At 37.0% G+C, this 23648-nt stretch overlaps 1 protein-coding gene across 1 annotated transcript in view; it reads left to right on the top strand.

The window, feature by feature from the left end:
* The first annotated feature begins 1100 nt into the window (after nucleotides 1-1100).
* The window catches only part of LOC121385558 (kinesin-like protein KIF28P), a 54467-nt gene continuing 31919 nt past the window's right edge, over nucleotides 1101-23648 (top strand). The window contains exons 1-8 of the mRNA XM_041516273.1: nucleotides 1101-1300; nucleotides 2377-2509; nucleotides 3198-3277; nucleotides 3991-4102; nucleotides 5308-5419; nucleotides 20083-20190; nucleotides 20912-21113; nucleotides 21886-21946. Coding sequence (XP_041372207.1) covers nucleotides 1136-1300; nucleotides 2377-2509; nucleotides 3198-3277; nucleotides 3991-4102; nucleotides 5308-5419; nucleotides 20083-20190; nucleotides 20912-21113; nucleotides 21886-21946 — 973 coding nt within the window. The 5' untranslated portion in view covers nucleotides 1101-1135. The remainder of the gene's footprint in view (nucleotides 1301-2376; nucleotides 2510-3197; nucleotides 3278-3990; nucleotides 4103-5307; nucleotides 5420-20082; nucleotides 20191-20911; nucleotides 21114-21885; nucleotides 21947-23648) is intronic.

Below are 23648 nucleotides of genomic sequence, written 5' to 3'. Positions count from 1 at the left end.
TATTAAGAAATATTGACTTAAATGATTTATTGTGTGCTCATTGAGGATAATAAAAAAAACATGTGGAAATGGAAATATTATGTTTATTGGATTTGGAGCAATGCTCTCTAAATCAGATCTCTGATTTATCTGCCATGTGTACACATATTTCCAATTAAACTGTCACACACATTAATATGATCATATCTGTTCATTAAATTTAATGATTTTTTAAAATGATGTTTAATTGAATGCAAGGGTGTGTGGACTGGGAGGGGGGTGTGTGGGCTGGGAGGGGTGTGTGGACTGGGAGGGGTGTGTTGGCTGGAGGGGTGTGTGGACTGGGAGGGTTTGTGGTCTGGGAGGGGTGTGTGGACTGGGAGGGGTGTGTGTGGGCTGGGAGGGGTGTGTGTGCGCTGGGAGGTGTGTGTGGACTGGGAGGTGTGTGTGGACTGGGAGGTGTGGGGAGGTTTGTCACTGAAGCCAAAACATTTTTTTTACAGTTCGGTTTTACATGTAGGCTATTCATCGGCAATATATGTGTCCAGAAAAAATGAAGAAAAAAGGGTCCACTAGATTAATATTCGAACTCTTCCCCCCACCCCCTACTAGATTAATATTCGAACTCTTCCCCCCACCCCCCACCCCACACAAGTCTAGACTGCCCTACACACCTGGAATTTTGGTCCAAGAAGAATTTACTTCTATAGGAAGTTATAAAACATTTTAAAATTAATGTTTAACAAAAAACCCTAATAATCAGAAATTATTATTATTTGTTGATTAATCATTGGATTTTTCATTTCAATTTCATTTCAACTTATTTTCATGCTTATATCCAATTAAGGTTCAAGCACGCTGTTCTGGGCACATGTCTCAGCTATCTGGGCTGTCTGTCCAGACAGTAGGTTAGTTGGTAGTTGGTTAGTGGTTAGTGAGATAGAAGAGGGTGTAGTGGTCTTACACCTACCCATTGAGTCGTTAAAACTCGCTCTGGGTGGGAGCCGGCACCATTGCAGTATGCAAACCCAGTACCTATACCACCCGTATGTCCGATGGCTTAACCACGACACCCATCGCCGAGGCCGGTAGACTTTTCCTTAACAGTTTGCACAACAAACGTGAACGAGACCGCAATGCCAAGGTGATCATTGAGATGAATGGGCCGGTGACGATGATACAGAACCCTGAAGACAAGAATGACGAGAAGAAATTCACATTCGACTACAGCTACTGGTCGCACGACGGGTCGAAGGAGCAGCCCGATGGGTACCATGCACAGGATCCTTCTCACCCCAACGGAAAGAAATTCGCTGACCAGGTATATACTTACTTATGCCCATCGTCCCTTCTTGTGGTTGGGGGGGGGGGGGGGGGCATAGCCCAATGGTAAAGCACTTGCTCAATGCGCGGTCGGTTTAGGGTCGAACCCCATCGGTGGCCCCATTTGGCTATTTCTCGTTCCAGCCAGTGCTCCACAACTGGTGTACAAAGGTCATGGTATGTACTATCCTGTCTGTGGGATGGTGCATATAAAAGATCCCTTGCTGCTAATCAAAAAGAGTAGCTCATGAAGTAGCGACAGCGGGTTTCCTCCCTGTGTGGTCCTTAACCATATGTCTGATGCCATATAACCTTAATTAAATGTGCTGAGTGCGTTGTTAAATAAACATTTCCTTCCTTCCTTCCTCTCTCTCTGTCTCTCACTCTCACAAAGTGTCGAAATAACCATATGTTAGACACCAAATAGCCATAGTTTAAAATATGCTCTTTAGTATATCGGAAATAACTGGTTACTGTCTTAAGATATCGGCCTTGTCCTGCAAAGGTTAGAATGGGAAATGCAGCGAGGCTGTGCATTTGCTATTCGACCTGAGCAGGATAAAACCGATATCTTAAGACAATTACCAGTTATTTCTTTTATCCTGCAATCCTACAGGAATAGTCGGGAAAATCATTATTTATTCCATTTTTGTGTACGCAAATCAAGTATCGTCAGCTTAGCAAGGCTTTTGCCATATGACATCATAGCAAGGCTTTTGCCATATGACGTCATACAATATACATGACGTCATTCTTTCTTAATTCATAAATAAATATATAAGTTTTGAATTGTTATCACAAAACTAAAAGTTATTTGTATTTACTGTACTTAAACAAATGATTTAAAAAGTATGTTTGTTGAAAATCTAGTCTGAAATACGCGTCGGATTTATGTCATATGACCTATATTTTTGGTCAGTGACCGAAAATATAGAGATTTATCTAGTCATCATATCTTGTCAATGTATACAGACATTACGGGATAAAAACAAATACATGTATCCTTTTCTTTTGCCATTTGTCAATGAATTTTAATGATAATGCTCGAACACCTTGACATATGTTTATTTTCAGAAAAAAGTGTTCAATGATTTAGGAATGGGTATCCTCACGAACGCGTGGGAAGGTTACAACTCCACACTGTTTGCATACGGGCAGACTGGGTCGGGCAAGAGCTGGTCTGTAGTTGGATATGGAATCAATAGAGGTAGATAACTCATTTACAATAAACTTTTCAAAAAATATTTGTTGGTTGTTTTAAAAAAAGTGTTTATGACCATTTCTGGGGCCTAATTCACAAAGGTCTCTTAGGCTCTGCTAGACAACAAAGCATCCTCTTTGCAAGTCTTTTAGCATTGCACTGCGAGATCGCAAAGTTGCGAGACTTTAGTGAATTAGGCCCCTGGGGCCCGTTCTACGAAACGATCTTAGCCCTAAGATCATCGTATATGCATAGCTACCTTATGCCCTTAAGATGATCTTAGCACTAAGATCGCTTCGTGGAACGGGGCCCTGGTCTTTGCCTAGAAAACGTTTGATGAGTGGAAAATTGATCACCTTAAAATAACTTTAATTCCTTGTCTACAACAATTTCAGGACAGTGATCTTCAGCTCTCCTTGGTTTTGGTTATGACAACTTTAGACTGATTTCTGTTTGATGCTTATACAGTCAAATTAACTTAATTGCATAAACCGATATGCAATAAAGTGGATTCGACTGTATTTATTATTTAAAATTTTAAGAAGTGCGAACATAGTAATATAAACATTAATTAAAATGGGTGTATTGAAACTAAAAATAGACATAAAACAGTACAACATAATGTGAAAATATCTATGTTTATTTTATGTGTTCAGGTTGACATATTTATTAACAATTTCATTGCTTCTTTTAGGAATTGTTCCACAGTTTTGTGAAAAGATATATCAAGGTATTGATGAGAAGTTAGCAGGTGGTGAAAAAACTGAATTTGAGGTATATGTGGTACTCTTTAAACTGAATTTGAAGTATTATTATCTAAGCTGAATTTGAAGTATTATCTAAGCTGAATTTGAAGTATTATTATCTAAGCTGAATTTGAGGTATATGTGGTACTCTTTAAACTGAATTTGAAGTATTATTATCTAAGCTGAATTTGAAGTATTATCTAAGCTGAATTTGAAGTATTATTATCTAAGCTGAATTTGAGGTATTATTATCTAAGCTGAATTTGAGGTATTATTATCTAAGCTGAATTTGAGGTATTATAATCCATCCATCTGTCCCTCCCTCCCTCCCTCCCTCCCTCCCTCCATCCATCCATCCATCCCTCCCTCCATCCATCCATCCCTCCCTCCCTCCCTCCCTCCCTGCCCTTCCATCCGTCTATCCACCTATTTCTAAAACATCTTTAAAGGTGCAGAAGGAAAATTGAAAGTGACAAATTTATGGAAAGTGGATCTTAATGCAATATGTTCTTTATGACAAATTTATGGAAAGTGGATCTTAATGCAATATGTTCTTTATGACAAATTTATGGAAAGTGGATCTTAATGCAATATGTTCTTTATGACAATACTTAACATTTGTGACACCCAATAGCCGATATGTGTTTTTGTGCTGGGGTGTCGTTAAACATTCATTCATTCATTCATTCATTCATTCATTCTTTATGACAAACGTATCTGTGTGGGTTTTGTTTTGTCCAGGTCACATTCAGCATGTTGGAAATTTACAATGAACAAGTTCGTGACTTACTCGACATTAAAACAAGGAGAGGAGGTCTGCGGGTTAGACAGCATCCGAAAGGCGGGTTCTACGGTATGTGTCATTATAAATACCAGGGACGGGATGTAGCTCAGTGGTACAGCGCTCGCTTGATGCGCGCTTAATCTGCGATTGATCCCCGTCAGTGGGCCCATTGGGCTATTTCTTGTTCCAGGCAGTGCACCACGACTGGTACATCAAAGGCTGTGGTATGTGCTATCCTGTCGATGGTATGGTGCATATAAAAGATCCCTTGGTGCTAATCGAAAAGAGTAGCCCATGAAGTGGTGACAGCATGTTTCCTCTCTCAATATCTGTGTGGTCCTTAACCATCTGTCTGATGCCATATAACCGAAAATAAAATGTGTTGAGTGTGTCATCAGATAAAACATTTCCTTACTTCATAAATACCAACTTAACACTACAAGAAAATAGTCTTAGTATTCAAAGCAGTCCCAACATTTCATTGCTAGAAGCAAACATTTTGACTGATAAAACCGTTCACCTTCTCCTTTATTCTTCTTGTTTCTCAGGTTCCAATTTGTATACAAATATTTATATTTTGACAGGTTAATAATGCAATTGTTTTACTTTTCTGACAATAAATGCTTGTCCATGTTGACCAGTAAGTATTTCAGTTGTATAACGTATGGAAAGGTCTTTATATAGGCTATGCCTGTTGACCAATCCCATCTGTTAATATATAAACAGAAATAAATATTGTTTAAACCATAAACTTCATTTGTCATTTAATTTGATTGACTTGTGTACTAGCAGTACTTGTAGTAGTGGGGCAACTAAGACCCAATATTTGACTGAATTGTGCACTTTTGGTAAAAAAAATGAAACTGGGCATATATATACCTGTAGATGCCAACTAGCAAAACAACTGGTACATATAAAAAATATATAGTAAGCCCCCTTGAAACCGGATAATTTACAATATACAGTGTGTATATGTATATGTATATGTATATGTATATGTATACATGTATATATGTACTCAACAACATTAATTAAACACATTAGACATGTGGTAATGCTTTGCTGGTGTCTTACATTATTTTTGAAAATGTGCTTGAGCAGGGAGGGGTTTGAACCCACGAAACCCTCCCCCTGCTCATGCATCTGCATACAAGGCCAATTTTAATCCATAAGTGGACATATGAATTTGTCTGTTTTGCATAGCTACAGGGATGGGAGAAATAGTAGTTTTGCAGTGACTTGTGGGAAATTAGGTTGACTGTTTTGCTTTGTAGCGGAGAACCTGAAGATCGTGCCTGTACGAAGTTACAACGATATTGAGAGCAAGATAGAAGAAGGTACCTTGAACAGAACTGTCGCATCTACAAACATGAACGCAACAAGCAGGTAATTACTCTTCTTTGTTTGCTTTTGTTTTTAGAAAATGCCACAAACATTTGACACAGAGACACAGACATTTGTTTTTGTTTTGTTGACATTACAAACATGGATGATGATGAGATGAATGGTGAAGCCGCAGTATTTCCATTTCAGTATGGGACTGCTTGACAGGTCTGTGCTCCGTGCTTGCTGTCAGTTGTGCTATCTTAGTATCACCTGAGCCTGGGATACACGGAACCTGCAGTGCATGCCGGGTAATCATCCCCCATGTGGGTGGGTGAAACTCGGTGTATTTGGCCTTACACCTACCCATTGAGCCTAGCGGTGCACTCACTCTGGGTTGGAGCCGGTACTGGCATGAAAAATCCCCCATTGTAATTACTTTTCTTATAAAAGCTGCAATTTCAAGAATATTTTTTTTTCTACAGTGAAACCTCTTAAAACCGGACCCTCTGTAAACCGGAATTCCCTCAAAACCGGACCCTCTGTAAACCGGAATTCCCTCAAAACCGGACCCTCTGTAAACCGGAATTCCCTCAAAACTGGAGTCCCTTTTTAAAAATCAGTATAGAACTTAACCTTTCTTCTTCTTCTTCTTTCAAATTTGTAAAAATTGCCTAATACAAATATGCCGATCTGAGTGATGAATTGGACAATTAAACTTTTAACCTCTCTAAACCGGATCCCTATAAAAACCGGACATTTTTATTGGTCCCTATGGTGTCCAGTTTGGAGGGGTTTCACTGTATAATCAGGCCGCTGATCAAATCAGAGACTGGACCGGAGGATGTACCAAAAATAATTTAAAGTGCACAAATGTGTCATTCGCCTCCCCCACCACCAAATGAATGAACACGAAAACACTATTTTTGACATATTATAACAATGTAATTAAAGGGACATTCCCGAGTTTGCTGCATTGCAAGATGTTTCCGATTGATAAAAAGGATATAAAATGAAATTTAACCTAGTACAAATATTACAACGATCACAAACACGTGTAATATACAGCCACTAATATTTTATGCAGAAAAATATATTTGATATGTAATTATAGTTGTCAAAAAGTCTCTGTTAGTCGATAACATCTTAAAAATTGCAGCAAACTCAGGAATGTCCCTTTAATACACCTTTACTATTATTACAATATATATGTACTAAATAGTAAAATTTAACAGTAATTATTACCCCAGCAGGCACTCATAACGGGAAAAATAAAAATAATAATTTCTCACTGAGAAATTATCATGCATTGGTTTAACGTACACTACTATTTGACGATTTGACGCCAACAAACCAATCACCTTGTCTGTATAAATATGACGTCATCACGATTTGGCAAAGCACACACAATGGCATCACATAGTTTAAAGCGTTTGCGTTTATGTCTTTCTGGTTTCAGTGTTAAACTTGTAATAAAATGGTAATTTAATGCAATTCATTATAGATTTATTTTACAGAATATATAGAACTTTGTGTTTTGAAAATTATCTGTGAACCGTGAATAAAATACAAAGTTAAAGCAATACCCAGAACAGTAAAGTGGTTTATGTCATTTCTATATACACAGATGTGTAGCCGATGTAGGCTATATCGAAAACAAAGGCTTTAAAAAACCCCAAATAGCTGGAGTAATAAATAGAATAACAAACCCGGTATCAGTTATTATCTAATTTATGTCCCTCGTGAAATAATTTTCACTTGTCACTCGCTAAAGCTTGTGACAAGTGAAAATTATTTCACTCGGGACATAAATTTGATAATAACTGGTAACTCGTTTATTATCCTCTATATATGACATCAATTCTGGATTTTTGGATATAGGATTGAAATTCTGGATCAAAAAAGAAAATATTTAACTTTCCCGTTGGACTACATGGTGGCCTAATCTCTCTGTCACTCATTTGAATTTCCATAATAATACAATAATTATATATCTTCCTATCAACTGTAATTATTCAGTTTGCGCTTTACAATACTTAGGGGGCGGGATGTAGCTCAGTGGTAAAGCACTCGCTTGATACGCGGTCGGTGTGAGATCGATCCTTGTTGGTGGGCCCATTGGGCTATTTCTTATTCCAGCCAGTGCAACACGACTGGTATATCAAAGACTGTGGTATGTGCTATCCTGTCTGTGAGATGGTGCAAATAAAAGATCCTTTGCTACTATAAACAAATTTCCTGTCCTGGACGGAGGAGCTGGCCCAGACAGGCACATGTGCCCATGACAGGCGTGCACTACAACAGCTTGTTCTGAGTGTGCATGTAAAACCCTATGACCTGACCTGACCTGACCGAAAAAAATGTGGCGGGTTTTCTCTCTAAGACTACATGTCAGAATTACCAAATGTTTGACATCCAATAGCTGATGATTAATAAATCAATGTACTCTAGTGGTGTCATTAAAGAAAACAAACCTACAGTACTTACATCTCATTTAGGTGGATGTACACAGGCTTTTGTATGAACTATGTTCATGATTAAATCTTAATTACAGATATTGGTAATAGATATAAGCTGCATGTGTATTAGTGACTCCTAATTACCAATGCCAAATGTGACTCCTGTAAATCAGATTAATATAGGGACATGTGATATAATTAATATAGGGACATGTGATATAATTAATATAGGGACATGTGATATAATTAACATAGGGACATGTAATATAATTAATATAGGGACATGTAATATAATTAATATAGGGACATGTTTTTTTCACGAACACGTGCCTTAGTATATGTTTACAATGTATAATAGTGGCGCAGCGGAGAGCCAAAAAGTCGTCCTAGTTTTTGAGATAGTCCAAACCGGAGTTCAACATATAAGCAACATCCGTGACACTCAATTACCAGTGCTAGATGTGACTAATATAATTAATATAGGCACATGTTAAAAAAAAGAAAAAAAATCATGAACACACACCTTAGTATACATGTATGTTCACAATGTAGAAATGTCACGGACAGCCATTGGTATCTGCATTGTATCTCAGCAGTGAAAATACAGCATGGGTATAAATTCATGAGTTGAAAAAAAGAAGAAGTTTGTTTTGTTTAACGACACCACTAGAGCTCATTGATTTATTAATCATCGGCTATTGGATGTCAGACATATTGTCATTTTGACACAGTCATAGTTAGGAAATCAGTTACATTTTTCCATTAGTAAGAAGGGATCTTTTATATACACCATCCCACAGACAGGATAGCACATACCACGGCCTTTGATATACCAGTCGTGGTGCACTGGCTGGGACGAAAAATAGCCCAATGGGCCCACCGACGGGGATCGATCTACAAAAAATTACTCTCCTACCTTTAATTGCCGTTAGATTTCCTCCAAAGTTTGTCCAGACACAAATCGCAAAAAAAACCACTACAAATATACAGATTCCACACACGAGACTGCAACGATGTCGCCGATATCATCTTTGCTGAGATTGCATAGGGAAAAATACATGCAGTTTTCTGCCGTCTGCCATGTTGCTTGTTTATGGAATACTCTTCAAGAGGGGTGAAAGCCTCCAAAGTATGTGACACAATTAATATGAAATCATTTATCTCTAGTGGTATCATTAAACATTTTTTAATAATAATAAAAAATAATAATAAATAATATGACGTCATCACGTTTGCTTTTATATATTATAACATGTTATGACTTGTTAGATTAAGTCCTATCCTTTCACCCCTCTTGAAGAATATTCCATAAAAAGTCAAAATGGCAGCTGGCACAAAATTACATGCTTTTTTCCCTATGCGCTCGCAGCGAAGTCGATATAGGTGACATGGTTATCATCTGGTATGTGGAATCTGTGTCATTGTAATGGGTTTTTTCAAGATTTCTGTCTGGACAAACTTTGGAGGAAATCTAACGGCAATTAAAGGTAGGAGAGTAATTTTTCGTAGTTTTTAACAATTTGGTTCGGACAATAGGCGTGTACTTTACCACTGGGCTATGTCCCACCCCAACGGGAATTGATCCAAGACTGACTGCGCATCAGGCGTGTGCTTTACCACTGGGCTATGTCCCGCCCATTCATGAGTTGAAGGATTTTGGGTTTTTTTCATAAAAACGCACCTTAGCACATGTTTGTTTGCTAGTATAAGGTCACGATATGACTGGGAAAGTGCATAATATTATAAAAGACCCTTGTTGCTTTATTTACCAGCTGGGGCAGGATGAAGCCCAGTGGTAAAGCACTGTCTTGATACGCGGTCAGTCTGGGATCGATCCCCGTCGGTGGGTCCATTGGGCTATTTCTTGTTCCAGCCAGTGTACCACGACTGGTATATCCAAAGGCAGTAGTATGTGTTATCATGTTTGTGGGATGGTGCATATAAAAGATCCCTTGCTACTAATGGAAAAATGTAGTGGGTTTCCTCTCTGAGACTATATGTCAGAATTACCAAATGTATGACATTCAATAAATCAATGTGCTCTAGTGGTGTCGTTAAACAAAACAAAGTTTTTATTGAGTTGCTAATATGGCGGCAGCAGGTTTCTTTCTCTCTGTTTAAACCAGATGTCAGCATAGCCATACACCAAATACATGTAGCTGTAATTTAAAATGTGCTGAGGTTTTGTTAAAGGGACACACCCTAGTTACGTTTATTTGTTAACCATTACGGCGTTGTTTTTCGCTATTAAACCCCATTTTTTACAAATAAAATTGCACTTTACTTACATTTTATTATTTAGAATACACATTTCCATTCACCTGAAGTGCTTTTTGGTAATCCTGATGTTTGTAAAACCACGAAATGCTTTTTTTGCATTTTTTCACAAGACGTGTTGTCGAGAAAAAAACGTTAAGCAAGCGAGGTCCAATCTATTTTTAGAGGGGATATTTCCATTTCAATGTCACAGATGTTGGTATATCACGTGACCGTTATCATTTTGGTTCGGTTGGTTTTCTCGTGCACGGTTCGCGCAATCAACATCCGATTTGTTGTTGTTCATTTGTGAGATTTTTCTTCACAGTTCGTGAACATTTTCAGTAACAATAAAGTTCAGACAAGTAAGTGTCTCAATACAAAACGTTACAAACCCTTAAAACCAATAATTTTGCTAAGTCTTATGATATCTGGAGAGGGGATACAACCAGGACAGGACAGTTGGAACATGTCCAGGAGAGGTGAAACAAACGCACCCCAAGTCTGTGAAATTTGTCGTGACGTAGGCATTGTTGTGCTTCGAGCGACATCTACCGGTGACATCAGAATACTAACTTTCAAAATTATTTCAAGCAATTGGGACATGGGGATTCCCATGGTATTTATCGATATAAAACCTGCTTTTTCACTCCATTTGATAAAAACGTGATCTAAGTATGTTACAGGTTTGTAGATTAACCAAATTATAATTTATTTTCACTGGATGGAACTAGGGTGTGCGGCTTTAAATAAACATTCCTTTCCTTTCCCGTAAATAATGAGTCTATATATGGTAGTAGTTTGCCCAACAGGCTTTTTTAATACTGAATATTTATGAAAGTTCATATTTGTCTAAATCACAATGGGTGCGGGACGTAGCCCAGTGGTAAAGTGTTTGCTCGATGTGCGGTTGGTCTGGGATTGATCCCCATTGGGCTATTTCTCGTTCCAGCCAGTGCACCACGACTGGTATATCAAAGGCCATGGTATGTACTACCCTGTCTGTGGGATGGTGCATATAAAAGAACCCTTGCTGTTAATCACAATGTTATAACAGTAATGTTATATATATATATATATATATATTATTTTTTAATTATACTTCCCCTTAATTATGTTAAGCTGGGTTGGGTTTGGCCCTTTATAGTTTTCATATCAAAGATTCGCAGTATGTTGACACGTTGATCTCAATGTTGCAACATACACCGCAATTACAAGGTCGCTCTCCTGAGATCAGAAAAATAGATATCTTCTATTGTCGCTTGGTCATAGCGAGCATACAAGTGCTTAAATACAGCATTTCTTAACACCATTCAAACGTACCGCCATTTCCATTTCCATATCCATTAGACCGACATGCCTGGGACAGTTATAGGATTTCTAGATAGCCATTCATTGACTGTTTGATGTATTGTGTGCTGAGCGATGGCATGGATTTGTTTAGTGGCTGCCATGACTTCAGCCAAATATTTTTATCGGTAGGACTAGACTCATCACGTTCTGTGTGTATATATGCAGTTGGCCTTTAAATGTGACAGACTGATCGACTGTTGTACAGACAATGGGTTGATGAACCTGTCGTCGGGTGTAAATAAATTAGCAGGTGTATTGTGTAATGTTTTTGGACAATCAGTGCACGTGAATTTTTTATTTTTTATTTATTTATTTTTTACTATTATTTTTTTTTTTAATGCTCTCTTTTTCCAGCTGTAATTTCATAATAATTTTTCTCGCTTTTTTCTTTTTTGTTATCTTTTAGACATATTTTTGTTTTGTTCTTTTTCTTGTTTTTGTTTTGTTTTGGGACAATCGGTTGACAAGAGAAAAATCGTTGAAGCTGGCTTTTCCCCAGCTGTAACTTCATAATCATTTCTTTATTTCTTTTTAATAAAATCTTTTAAACATATTTTTGTGTTGTTCTTTTTCTTTTATATTTTTGTTTTGTTTTAGCACTATCATTTCACAAGAGAAAAATCGTTGATGTTGTTTGTTTTTTCTCAGCTAAAATTTCATATTGCTTTTTTTTCTGTACATATTTTTGTTTTGTTCTGTTTGTTCTGTTTTTTTCTTTTATTATTTGTTATTTGTTTTCTTTTTCTTTTGTTCTTTCTTTCATTATTATGTAAGCATGTGAATTACAAAAGAAAACATAAGCAAACACTTATGGTGCCCAGGTGCAGATATGGGGGTGGAGGTGGGGTGTTGTGATGTGCACATACACCCCTTCCCTCAACTCAAAAGTACCACCAATTTTAAGTGTTTAACAAAATTGATGTACATTATTAGTTTGGGTTGTGTGTGTTGGGGTGGGTGGGGTTGTGAGGAAGGGGTGGGTTGGCTGGTTGGGGGTTTCTGAGGAAGATTGCTGTATGAAGAATGAATTTTAGTGTACTTTGGAGTATATACAATGTACAATGTAGATGCTATTTTTTAAACCATTGCATAACATAATAAACAGGTTTTGCACACAATCTCACTGTTCTGCATTGCAGACTTTTACCATTATTTAACTCCAAAAAGTGGGATGGTTAAAATTTGGGCTTTTTTCTTCTTCTTTTTTGTAATCACCTGATATATGTACAGAGTTTCTGATACTTAATTTATCGTAAAACATTGATTGCCATCACACTATCAGTACGTTCATGCTACATTACCGCAACCATCTGTGTTAGAAATACAAACTCGGTTGATAGACGTTTACATTATTAATACACCAATTAAGGCAATAGCCTACCTTTAGAGTTCATTGACAGGGAGTAATTTAAAGGATATCTACATGTACATGTATGCACACACACAAACAAATGTTTTGTTTTGTTTAATTACAACACTAGAGCACATTAATTAATTAATCATTGGCTATTGGATGTCAAACATTTCATAATTTTTGGCATGTACTTGGGAGGAAACCCACTACATTTTCCCAATAGTAGCAAGGGATCTTTTATATGCACTTTCCCACAGACAGGACAGTACATACCATGACCTTTGATATACCAGCAGTGGGGCTCTGGTTGGGATGGACTTGTCTCTGACAGAAATCTGTATTGTAGGACAGAGTCATGTCTATTTGACAGACTCATATTTATAAGAATAGAGATTTGTGTCTATATAATAGAGATCTGTATTTCTAGGACAGACTTTTGTCCATATGGCAGAGACCTGCATTTGTAGGACACACTCATGTCTATATGACAGACCTGTATTTCTAGGACACACTCATGTCTATATGATAGAGACCTGCATTTGTAGGACATAGACTCATGTCTAGATAAGAGAAACCTATATTTGTAGGACAGAGTTTGTGTCAATGTGACAGAGACCAGCATTTTATAAGGACACACTCATGTCTATATGACAGAGACCTGCATTTGTAGGACATAGACTCATGTCCATATGACAGAGAGACATATTTATAAGGAAAGGACAGAGATTGTACCTGTATGACAGAAACCTGTTGTGTATGTGTATGACAGACTGACATGTGTCTAAATAACACACCTGTATTTATATGACAGACTCATGTCTTTATGACAGAGCCATATATATATAAGGACAGAGAGTCATGTCTATTGGACAAGATAGCCATATTTATAAGGACAGAGATTGTGTCTATATGACAGAGACCTGTATTTGTAGGACAGACTCATGTCTTTATGACAGAGCCATATATGTAAGAACAGACACTTGTGTCTATATGACAGAGACCCATATTAAGGACAGAGATTGTATCTATATGACAGAGACCCATATTTATGAGGACAGAGATTGTGTCTATATGACAGAGACCCATATTTATGAAGACAGAGATTGTGTCTATATGACAGACCCATATTAAGGACAGAGATTGTGTCTATATGACAGAGACCCATATTACGGACAGAGATTGTGTCTATATGACAGAGACCCATATTAAGGACAGAGATTGTGTATATATGACAGAGACCCATATATATAAGAACAGCCACTTGTGTCTATATGACAGAGACTCAAGTCTATTTGACAAAGACCCATATTTATAGGAACACAGATTGTGTCTATTTGACAGAGACCCATATTTATAAGGACAAAGATTGTGTTTACCATGTATATGACAGAGACCCATATTAAGGACAGAGACATGTCTATTTGACAGAGACCCATATTTATAAGGACAGAGATTGTGTCTATATGACAGACACTCATGTCTATTTGACAGAGACCCATATTAAGGACAGAGATTATGTCTATATGACAGAGACCCATATTAAGGACAGAGATTGTGTCCATATGACAGAGACCCATATATATATATAAGAACAGACACTTGTGTCTATATGACAGAGACTCAAGTCTATTTGACAAAGACCCATATTTATAGGAACACAGATTGTGTCTATTTGACAGAGACCCATATTTATAAGGACAGAGATTGTGTCTGTATGACAGACACTCATGTCTATTTGACAGAGACCCATATTTATAAGGTCAGAGATTGTGTCTATATGACAGACACTCATGTTTATTTGACAGAGACCCATATTTATAAGGTCAGCGATTGTGTCTATATGACAGACATTCATGTCTATTTGACAGAGACCCATATTTATAAGGTCAGAGATTGTGTCTATATGACAGACACTCATATCTATTTGACAGAGACCCATATTTATAAGGTCAGAGATTGTGCCTATATGACAGATACCTGTATTAATAAAGACAGACTTGTGTCTATATGAAGAGACTTTTATTTGTAGGACAGGAATGTGTGTGTGAAGGCCACATATACCATGTTATAACATGAATTTTCTGTTTGTTATTTCAAGCGATATATATAGATATATATATATAGTACTGTGAGGTCTCTATTGATTGATTGTGTTCAATCAACCGGCACTAATTATGAGTGGGGTGTTGTACCGACAACAGAAGCTATACAGTCCTCATATTATCTTGTTGTATACAATCCATATATCTATCTGTTGACCGAAAACACATCGGTTAATTGTCTGTAATTCTAAACACTGAAGTACCACACTAGAGTGTTTATAGGTGATCTGCTTGAGTGGTAATATACGGCTATTATATACAAAGTCTCTGTTTGGGCAAGCTGAACAAGCTACAATGGCGTTGATACTGTCTAGGGGCAGGATGTGACCCAGTGGTAAAGCGCTCGCTCGATGCGCAGTCGATCTGGGATCGATCCCCGTTGGTTGGGCTATTTCTCGTTCCAGCCAGTGTACCACAACTGGTATATCAAAGACTATGGTATGTACTACCCTGTCTGTGGGATGGTGCATATAAAAGATCCCTTGCTGCTAATCGAAAAGAGTAGCCCATGAAGTGGCGACAGTGGGTTTCCTCTCTCAGTATCTGTGTGGTCCTTAACCATATGTCTGATGCCATATAACCGTAAATAAAATGTATTGAGTGCATCATTAAATAAAACATTTCCTTCCTTCATATCCAAAAGTTACTGATTGATTAATCATGGCCTATGCTATTATATACAATGTCTCTGTCTGGGCAAGCTGAACAAGCTATAGTGACAATTAATGATACTGTGAGGTTATGTAGTAGTGTTGGTATAAAGTGCTTCTACTGGCAGTCCCTATTAGCTCAGTTGGTAGAGCGCTGGACTCTCATATTGACTGTCTGTGGTTGGAATCCCCTCAGTGGAGGTTGATTTTTCTGTTACAGTTATATATGTCTTTTCAGGGCCCTACCTATAAGGCTGTCATAATGACCAAATGTTATGATATTTAATAGTTGCTGATTGACTAATTAATCAATAGGATTGAATGTTTTATTTAACGACACACACAGCACATTTTAATTAGGCTTATATGACATTGCACATCTGGTTAAGGACCACACACAGATAATGAGAGAGGAAACCTGCTGCCACCACCCAGTGTGCTACTTTTTCCAATTAGTAGCAAGGGATCTTACAAACAGGATAGTACATACCATGACTTTTGTTACACCAGTTGTCATATACTGAGTCTGGCTGGAATATAGAAATTGCCCAAAGGGATCCACTGACAGAGATCGATCCTAAATCGACCACGCACCAGACGAGCACTTTACCACTATGCTACATTCCTCTCCGATTAATTAATCATTGTGCTCTAGTGTTGTCTATAAACAAAATAAACTTTAACTGTAGACTAATTGTCAGAATTAACAAATATTTGACATCCAGTAGCCAATGATTATTAATCTGTGTGCTCTAGTGGTGCCATTAAACAAAATAAACTTTAAATATGATTATTATATTAACAAACTTCCTGTTTTTGCTGTGTGGTCAATTTTGACATGTTATATATAACATCATTGGGGAGGGATGTAGCCCAGTGGTCTAGTGCTCGCCTGATGTGCTAACAGTCTAGGATTGATCCCCGGTTTTTTTCGTTCCAGCCAATGCACCATGACTGGTATATCAAAGGCCATGGAATATGCTATCCTGTCTGTTGGATTGTGAATATAAAAGATCCCTTGCTACCAATGGAAAAAATGTAGCGGATTTTCTCTCTAAGACTATATGTAACAAATTACCAAAATTTAATGTTTGACATCTAATAGCTGATGATTACTAAATCTATTTGCTCTAGTTATATATAATGCCATTAATTTAAACAGAAGTGACAACTATAATGGTCTTTATACTCTGACACAAAGCTAGAATGATACAAACAGGCCTTTAAGTACAAACAGGCCTTTACTTAAAGGTGCACACCCTAGTTTAAAGTCATAAAAATGGACACTAAGTTTAGTTAATCTACAAACCTGTAATACATTTGGATAGAGTTACAACTGAGTGAAACACGAGTCTGTGACTTTGAAATGGTGAAATACCCTCTAAAATAGACTAAACCTTGACTCCATAACTGTTACCTCTCAGACATACATACGTTTTTAAAAATATGAGAAATGTCTTTTGTGGTATTAAAAATACTAGGATGACCAAAACACTTCGAATGTACGGAGATTGATAATCTAAACCATAAAATCTAAGTAAAGTATGATTTCAGTTACCAAAAACGGCTCTAATAGTAAAAATATGTCTTAGTGTTTAAAAACTAGGGTATGTCCCTTTAAGGCAGATGTTTATTCAAGGTAGGCCACTAATTTGTTCCCGACACTCTGAGACTTTGGCTCTGATATCAAGACAGGCTTCTATTCAAGGCAGGCCTCTAGTAAAGTATTTACGGTATTTAATACACAATCAATATCAGACACGCACACTAATTAAACTTGATGAATGTAACTACATGGAAGGTCGCCATACAGGTTTCTGTCCTTTTCTACCTAGTCTCAGATTAATGGGTATTATATATATATACATTAAAACTTTGGCCAATGGCAAGGGATTAAGTATTGAGTTTGTGAAATTTACTGTAATGCCCTCCATTGAAACACCTGTGAAGGTGACATCATGGCCACAGTTAATTAGCAAAGTCAGGTATCACTAATCCATGTTATAAGCTAAAGCTAGGATAATGATCTATTATTACAAGTCATTAAATATTAAAGATTTACGTAGGGTCTGATATATATATATATACACACACCAGCAGCATGCAGCTATAGAAACTGACATCGGTGATGTAGTGGTTAATCCATCAGACTTAAGTGTGGTAGATATTGGGTTCATTTCCTGGTACCGGCTCCCATCCAGAGCATGTTTAACGACTCAATGGGTGCTGATATATACTCACCAGCAGCTGCTATAGGAACCGACCTTGCTGGTGTCATGGTTAAGCCATCGGACTTAAGTATGGTAGATATTGGGTTCATTTCCCGGTACCGGCTCCCATCCAGAGCAAGTTTAACGACTCAATGGCTACTGATATATACACACCAACGGCATCTATTTATAGGAACCGACCTCAGTGGTGTAGTGTTTAAGCCATCAGACTTAAGTGTGATAGATACTGGGTTCATATCCCGGTACCGGCTCCATCCAGATGTGTTTAACAACTCAATGGGTACTGATATATACACACCAGCAGCTGCTATAGGAACCGACCTTAGTGGTGCTGTGGTTAAGCTATCAGACTTAAGTGTGGTAGATACTGGGTTCATATCCTGGTACCGGCTCCACCCAGAGCAAGTTTAAAGACTCAATGGGTAGGTGTAAGACTATTGTACCGACTTCTCTCTCACTAACCACTAACAACTAAACCTCTGTCCTGGACAACTAGCTACTGTGGTTTTACATAATTATATCAATAATATATCCATATCCTCTCTGTGGGATGTTGTATATAAAAGACCCCTTGCTACTAATGGAAAAATGTAGCCGGTTTCTTCTCGGAGACTATATGTCCCAAGTGACCAAAAGTTTGACATCCAATAGCCGATGATTAATAAATCAATGTGCTCTAGTGGTGTTGGTAAACAAAATAAACTTTTTTTAATATTTCGGTCTACAGGCTGGTAGGTACTGGGTTCAGATCCCAGTCGAAGCATAGGGATTTTTAATCCAGATATCGACTCCAAACCCTAAGTGAGTGATCCGCAAGGCTCAATGGATAGGTGTAAACCACTTGTACCGACCAGTGATCCATAACTGGTTCAACAAAGGCCATGGTTTGTGCTGTCCTGCCTGTGGGAAGCACAAATAAAAGATCCCTTGCTGCTAATTGGAAAGAGTAGTTCATGTAGTGGCGACAGCAGGTTTCCTCTCAAAATCTGTGTGGTCCTTAACCATATGTCTGACACCATATAACCGTAAATAAAATGTGTTGAGTGCGTCATTAAATAAAACATTTCTTTCTTGTAAATGATTGGAACGGTCTTGAAATAGGCTAAGCCTGTTGACAATCCAATATCATTGATTATAACGATAATAAATATTGTCTTAACAATCTTTACAAATTAAATCTAAACTTTTAACCTTTTATCATAATTTTCTGCCTGTGCTTCAGTGGCATTCTGCCATCTTGAACAGGGTACTGTAATTCTCTGTGTTCTTTATATTACACCCATTTTCACTAGTAGCTGTTTAATATAATAGATATTTATCATATTAAAGGGACATTCCTGAGTTTGCTGCATTATAAAATGTTTCCGACTAATAAAATATTTCTACGATTAAACTTACATATTAAATATATTTTCTTGTTTAGAATATCAGTGTCTGTATATTCAATGTATTTCTGGTCATCTTAATATTTGTAAGAATTCCAAACTGGATTTTGTCTTCAAATAATTTTGTACTTTAGTTTAGGAAATACATGTAAAATGAAATTTAACCTAGTACAAATATTAGAATGATCAGAAACACGTTTAATATATACCCACTAATATTTTATGCTGAAAATATAATTGATACATAATTACAATCGTTAAAAGGTCTCTGTTAGTCAATAACATCTTCAAAATTGCAGCAATTTAAACTCAGGAATGTCCCTTTAAATGGCTACTGGTAAAGATGAATTAATATAAAGAACTGAGAGAATTACAATTATCTGGAGGTGATTTGCATATGTAGCTCAGTCTGTTGAGTACTCACTTGAGGTGCTTGCATTGCAGGATCGAACCACCTCAGTGGATCCATTCAACTCATTTTGTTTTTCTCGTTCCAAGCAGTGCACCACAACAGGCTAAAGGCTGTGGTATATGCTTTCCTGTCTGTGGTAAAGTGGATATAAAAGATCCCTTACTGCTGATGAAAAAATGTAGCAGGTTTCCTTTGATGATTACGAGTCAAAATTACCAAATGTTTGACATCCAATAGCTGATGATTAATTAATCAGTGTGCTCTAGTGGTGTTGTTAAACAAAACAAACTTTAACAAATGTTTGACATCCAATAGCCGATGATTAATTAATCAATGTGCTTTAGTGGTGCCGTTAAACAAAACAAACTTTTAACAAATGTTTACAATTCTCTGATGAAGTCAATGGGATGCTGCTGAAAGGTAGGAAGAAATTGAGACAAAAGTGATAAATGTTCTAACTTTCACATTTTGGTGATTTTTGTAGTGTAAAAAATAAAATGATTTCATTTTATTAATATTTTCAGCCGTGCTCACACAATCGTTGGCATCACTCTCGTACAGAAGTTTGTAAATGCTGCTGGTGAAGAAACGACCAAGTCTTCAGTTATCAACCTGGTAGATTTGGCTGGCAGGTCAGTAATAGAGAATAGTGCATTAGATTATCTAAATTGTCCTATTACTTCTGTCCCGGGCCAGATCACTGGCTATCCAGAGACTGGACCAGGGACCGACATGTCTGTCTGTCTCTCTCTCTGTCTCTCTCTGTCTCTCTCTCTCTCTCTCTCTCTCTCTCTCTCTCTCTCTCTCTCTCTCTCTCTCTCTCTCTCTCTCTCTGTCTCTTTCTGTCTCTGTCTCTGTCTCTGTCTCTCTCTCGGTGTCTCTGTCTCTCTCTGTCTCTTTCTCTGTATCTCTTTCTCTGTATCTTTCTCTCTCTCTCTCTCTCTCTCTCTCTCTCTCTCTCTCTCTCTCTCTCTCTCTCTCTCTCTCTCTCTCTCTCTCTCTCTCTCTCTCTCTCTCTCTCTCTCTCCCTCCCTCCCTCCCTCCCTCCCTCCCTCCCTCCCTCCCTCTCTCTCTCTCTCTCTCTCTCTCTCTCTCTCTCTCTCTCTCTCTCTCTCTCTCTCTCTCTCTCTCTCTCTCTCTCTCTCTCTCTCTCTGTATCTGTCTCTCTCTTTCTACCTCCCTCTCCCTCTTTCTTTTTGTGTTTGTCTATGTGTCTGTCTATGCATGTCTCTGTTATGTCTATATATTTATTTGTTTGTCTGTCTACCAAATGTCGAAATAACTAACATATCTTGGACACCAAATAGCTGTAGTTGGTGTCATTACACAAACATTCCTTTCCTCTCTTTCCAGTGAGCGTGCTGATAGCACTGGTGCGACAGGTGACCGGCTCAAAGAGGGTGCCGCTATTAACCAGTCTCTGTCATGTCTGGGAAACTGTATCGCCGCACTGGCCGAGAAGAGCAGCGGCAAAAACACGCGAGTGCCTTTCCGAGACTCGGTACTGACGAAACTCTTGAAGAATGCTCTTGGTGGAAACAGCAAGACTATTATGGTGAGTTTCCTCAATTCTAAATGGATTCGGTGAAGTCTGTGTCTAATGACAGTATAAATACAGTTGAATTCCATTGGCTCGAACCTCTTCGGTGCTCGAGAAAATGTTTGACCTAACCATTCGGTCAGTATCATGTAAGTGTAACTCGGGACTTTGTTTTTGGTTTGAGCGTTGCGGTGTATGCGACCCAGCGAGATTCTGCTACAATATTATGCACAAATAAATTTTGAGCCACACTGGCTTTTTTCAAAAATTGGGTTAGCTAATCCTACTGACATGAATATTAAAAAATTATGAATATATTTTTCATAATTATAAATATAGTTTTCATATTTATAAATATAAAACATTATAATTAAAAAAGAAATTCATAATTATAATTATATTTTTCATAATTGTAGATATATTTTTCATAATTTAAATGATACATATATTTTTCATAATTTAAATTATACATATATTTTTCATAATTTAAATTATACATATATTTTTCATAATTATAGATATTTTTTCATTTTCATAATTACAGATATAGTATTCATATTTATGTGGATAGACTGATGGATCAATGGATATATGGCTAATGGCAATTGATTGATTGCTATGTGCAGTTTCTTGTTACTAATATATTTATACATTTTTATATATTTATTTATACATTTTTATATATTTATTTATATATTCATTTTTATTTATTTATATAGTAATTTATTTTTATTTTTTATTCATACATTTTTATTTATTTATTTATTTATTTATTTATTTATTTCAGATAGCTGCAGTGAGTCCAGCTGATATCAATTTTGATGAATCACTTTCAACTCTACGATATGGTGAGATACATAGATATCACTCTGTGCGGAATACTGTGGTTTAGTTCGTTATTTACATCAGCTTTACTCACTAACTTGAATATAAAAAGTATTTGTATATTGTGCAATGGTAAAATTATTTTAATGAAAAATGTATTTAGTTAAAGGCATATTGTCACAGACCACTGACCTATTTAATGGTCTAACAAAGTATTACCTGAACAAAAATTATTTGATTTGTTCCTAAATGTACTTTATTCAACCATTTTCATAACCACCCTACTCCATTTATTAATGATATTTTGTAAAAATAATTGAATTATATGGTGCATAATTCAAAACTAAAATTGCTGAGAGGGTTGACATGGATTTCACTCCATCATGGTTCAGTTAAGTTGGGTTTTTTAACATGAGTTATTAACATTTTTGTGTCTGAGTTGGAATGACGTCCAGAACTCGGCCTTTCCGTGACATTATATTAATAGTGGAAGTCAGTGCAGCGTCATGCCCAAAAGGGGACAGGACTTAGCCCAGTGGTAAAGCGCTCTTTTGATGCGCAATCAGTTCGGATCGATTCCCGTCGGTGGGCCCATTGAGCTATTTCTCATTCCAGCCAGTGCACCACATCTGGTATATCAAAAGCCGTGGTATGTTCTGTTATGTCTGTATGATGCTACATATAACTGGACCCATATTCACAAAACATCGTAAGCCTAGTTTTACACGTAAACGTACATGTAAATCTATGACTGGAGAGCTATTCACGAAACAACGTAAATGTAAGTTATGTGTAAAGTTGGACGTAAATATAAGAGTGCCTCCGGTTACAACTAACGCTGCACATAAGTTGTGTACATATAATAAATCAAGCACGATCGCCATTATTTACTATTATTTACAGAACTGGCAGCATTTCCAATAATTGAAGAAGTTTGCGATGGTGAACGCCCACGGATTGAACATATTTTTGTTGATGATCGAACGGATGTTTTCAACTCAGCCAATTTCTCTTGAGTTATCTTTTCCTTTTTAAGAATGTCTTAAAGTTCGTACCAAAACACGGATCCTCACCAATACCAAAATGCCATGGTTTGCTGTTCGCGGTGTTATTGTTAGCAGACGACAAATGAAATTGCGTTTTGTGCATTTGTTATTTACCCGGTAGCCATCGTTTCTAATGTAGCTTTTTTTAATTTGTCCAGTGAGAGTGTTAAACCGTAGATTTACGTCCAACTAAGTTACGTTTACATTTACGACCGTCTTTCAGAATACGGTGCTTTTTGCACGTAAACGTAAATCTACGGCAGACATAAGTGCTAGTCGTAGACATAAATGTACACCTTTTTGTGAATATGGGTCCAGATTCCTTGCTACTAATCAGAAAATATATTGGGTTTCCTCTCTAAGACGATATGTAAAACTTATCAAAAGTTTGACATCCAATAGCTAATGATTAATAGATCAATGTGCTCTAGTGGTGTCATTAAACAAAACAAACTTCTTTTTTCATGCTTAAAATGTAATTAAATTAACAGCATGCTGCATGCCGTCACACTACGAAATGATTGTAAATACATGTAGTTATATCTGTATACGTCAAAACTGGCTTTGTAAGTTTGGCCCTCAATGTTGGGGTTTTTAATTATTATTATTTAAAAAAAAATACATGTAGTTATACATGTGTAAGTCAAAAACCAACTTTGTAAGTTCGGTTCTCTATGTT

Source organism: Gigantopelta aegis, chromosome 11, assembly GCF_016097555.1.
Source record: "Gigantopelta aegis isolate Gae_Host chromosome 11, Gae_host_genome, whole genome shotgun sequence".
Lineage (NCBI taxonomy): Eukaryota > Metazoa > Mollusca > Gastropoda > Neomphalida > Peltospiridae > Gigantopelta > Gigantopelta aegis.
This window is presented reverse-complemented; position numbering and strand designations above follow the sequence as displayed.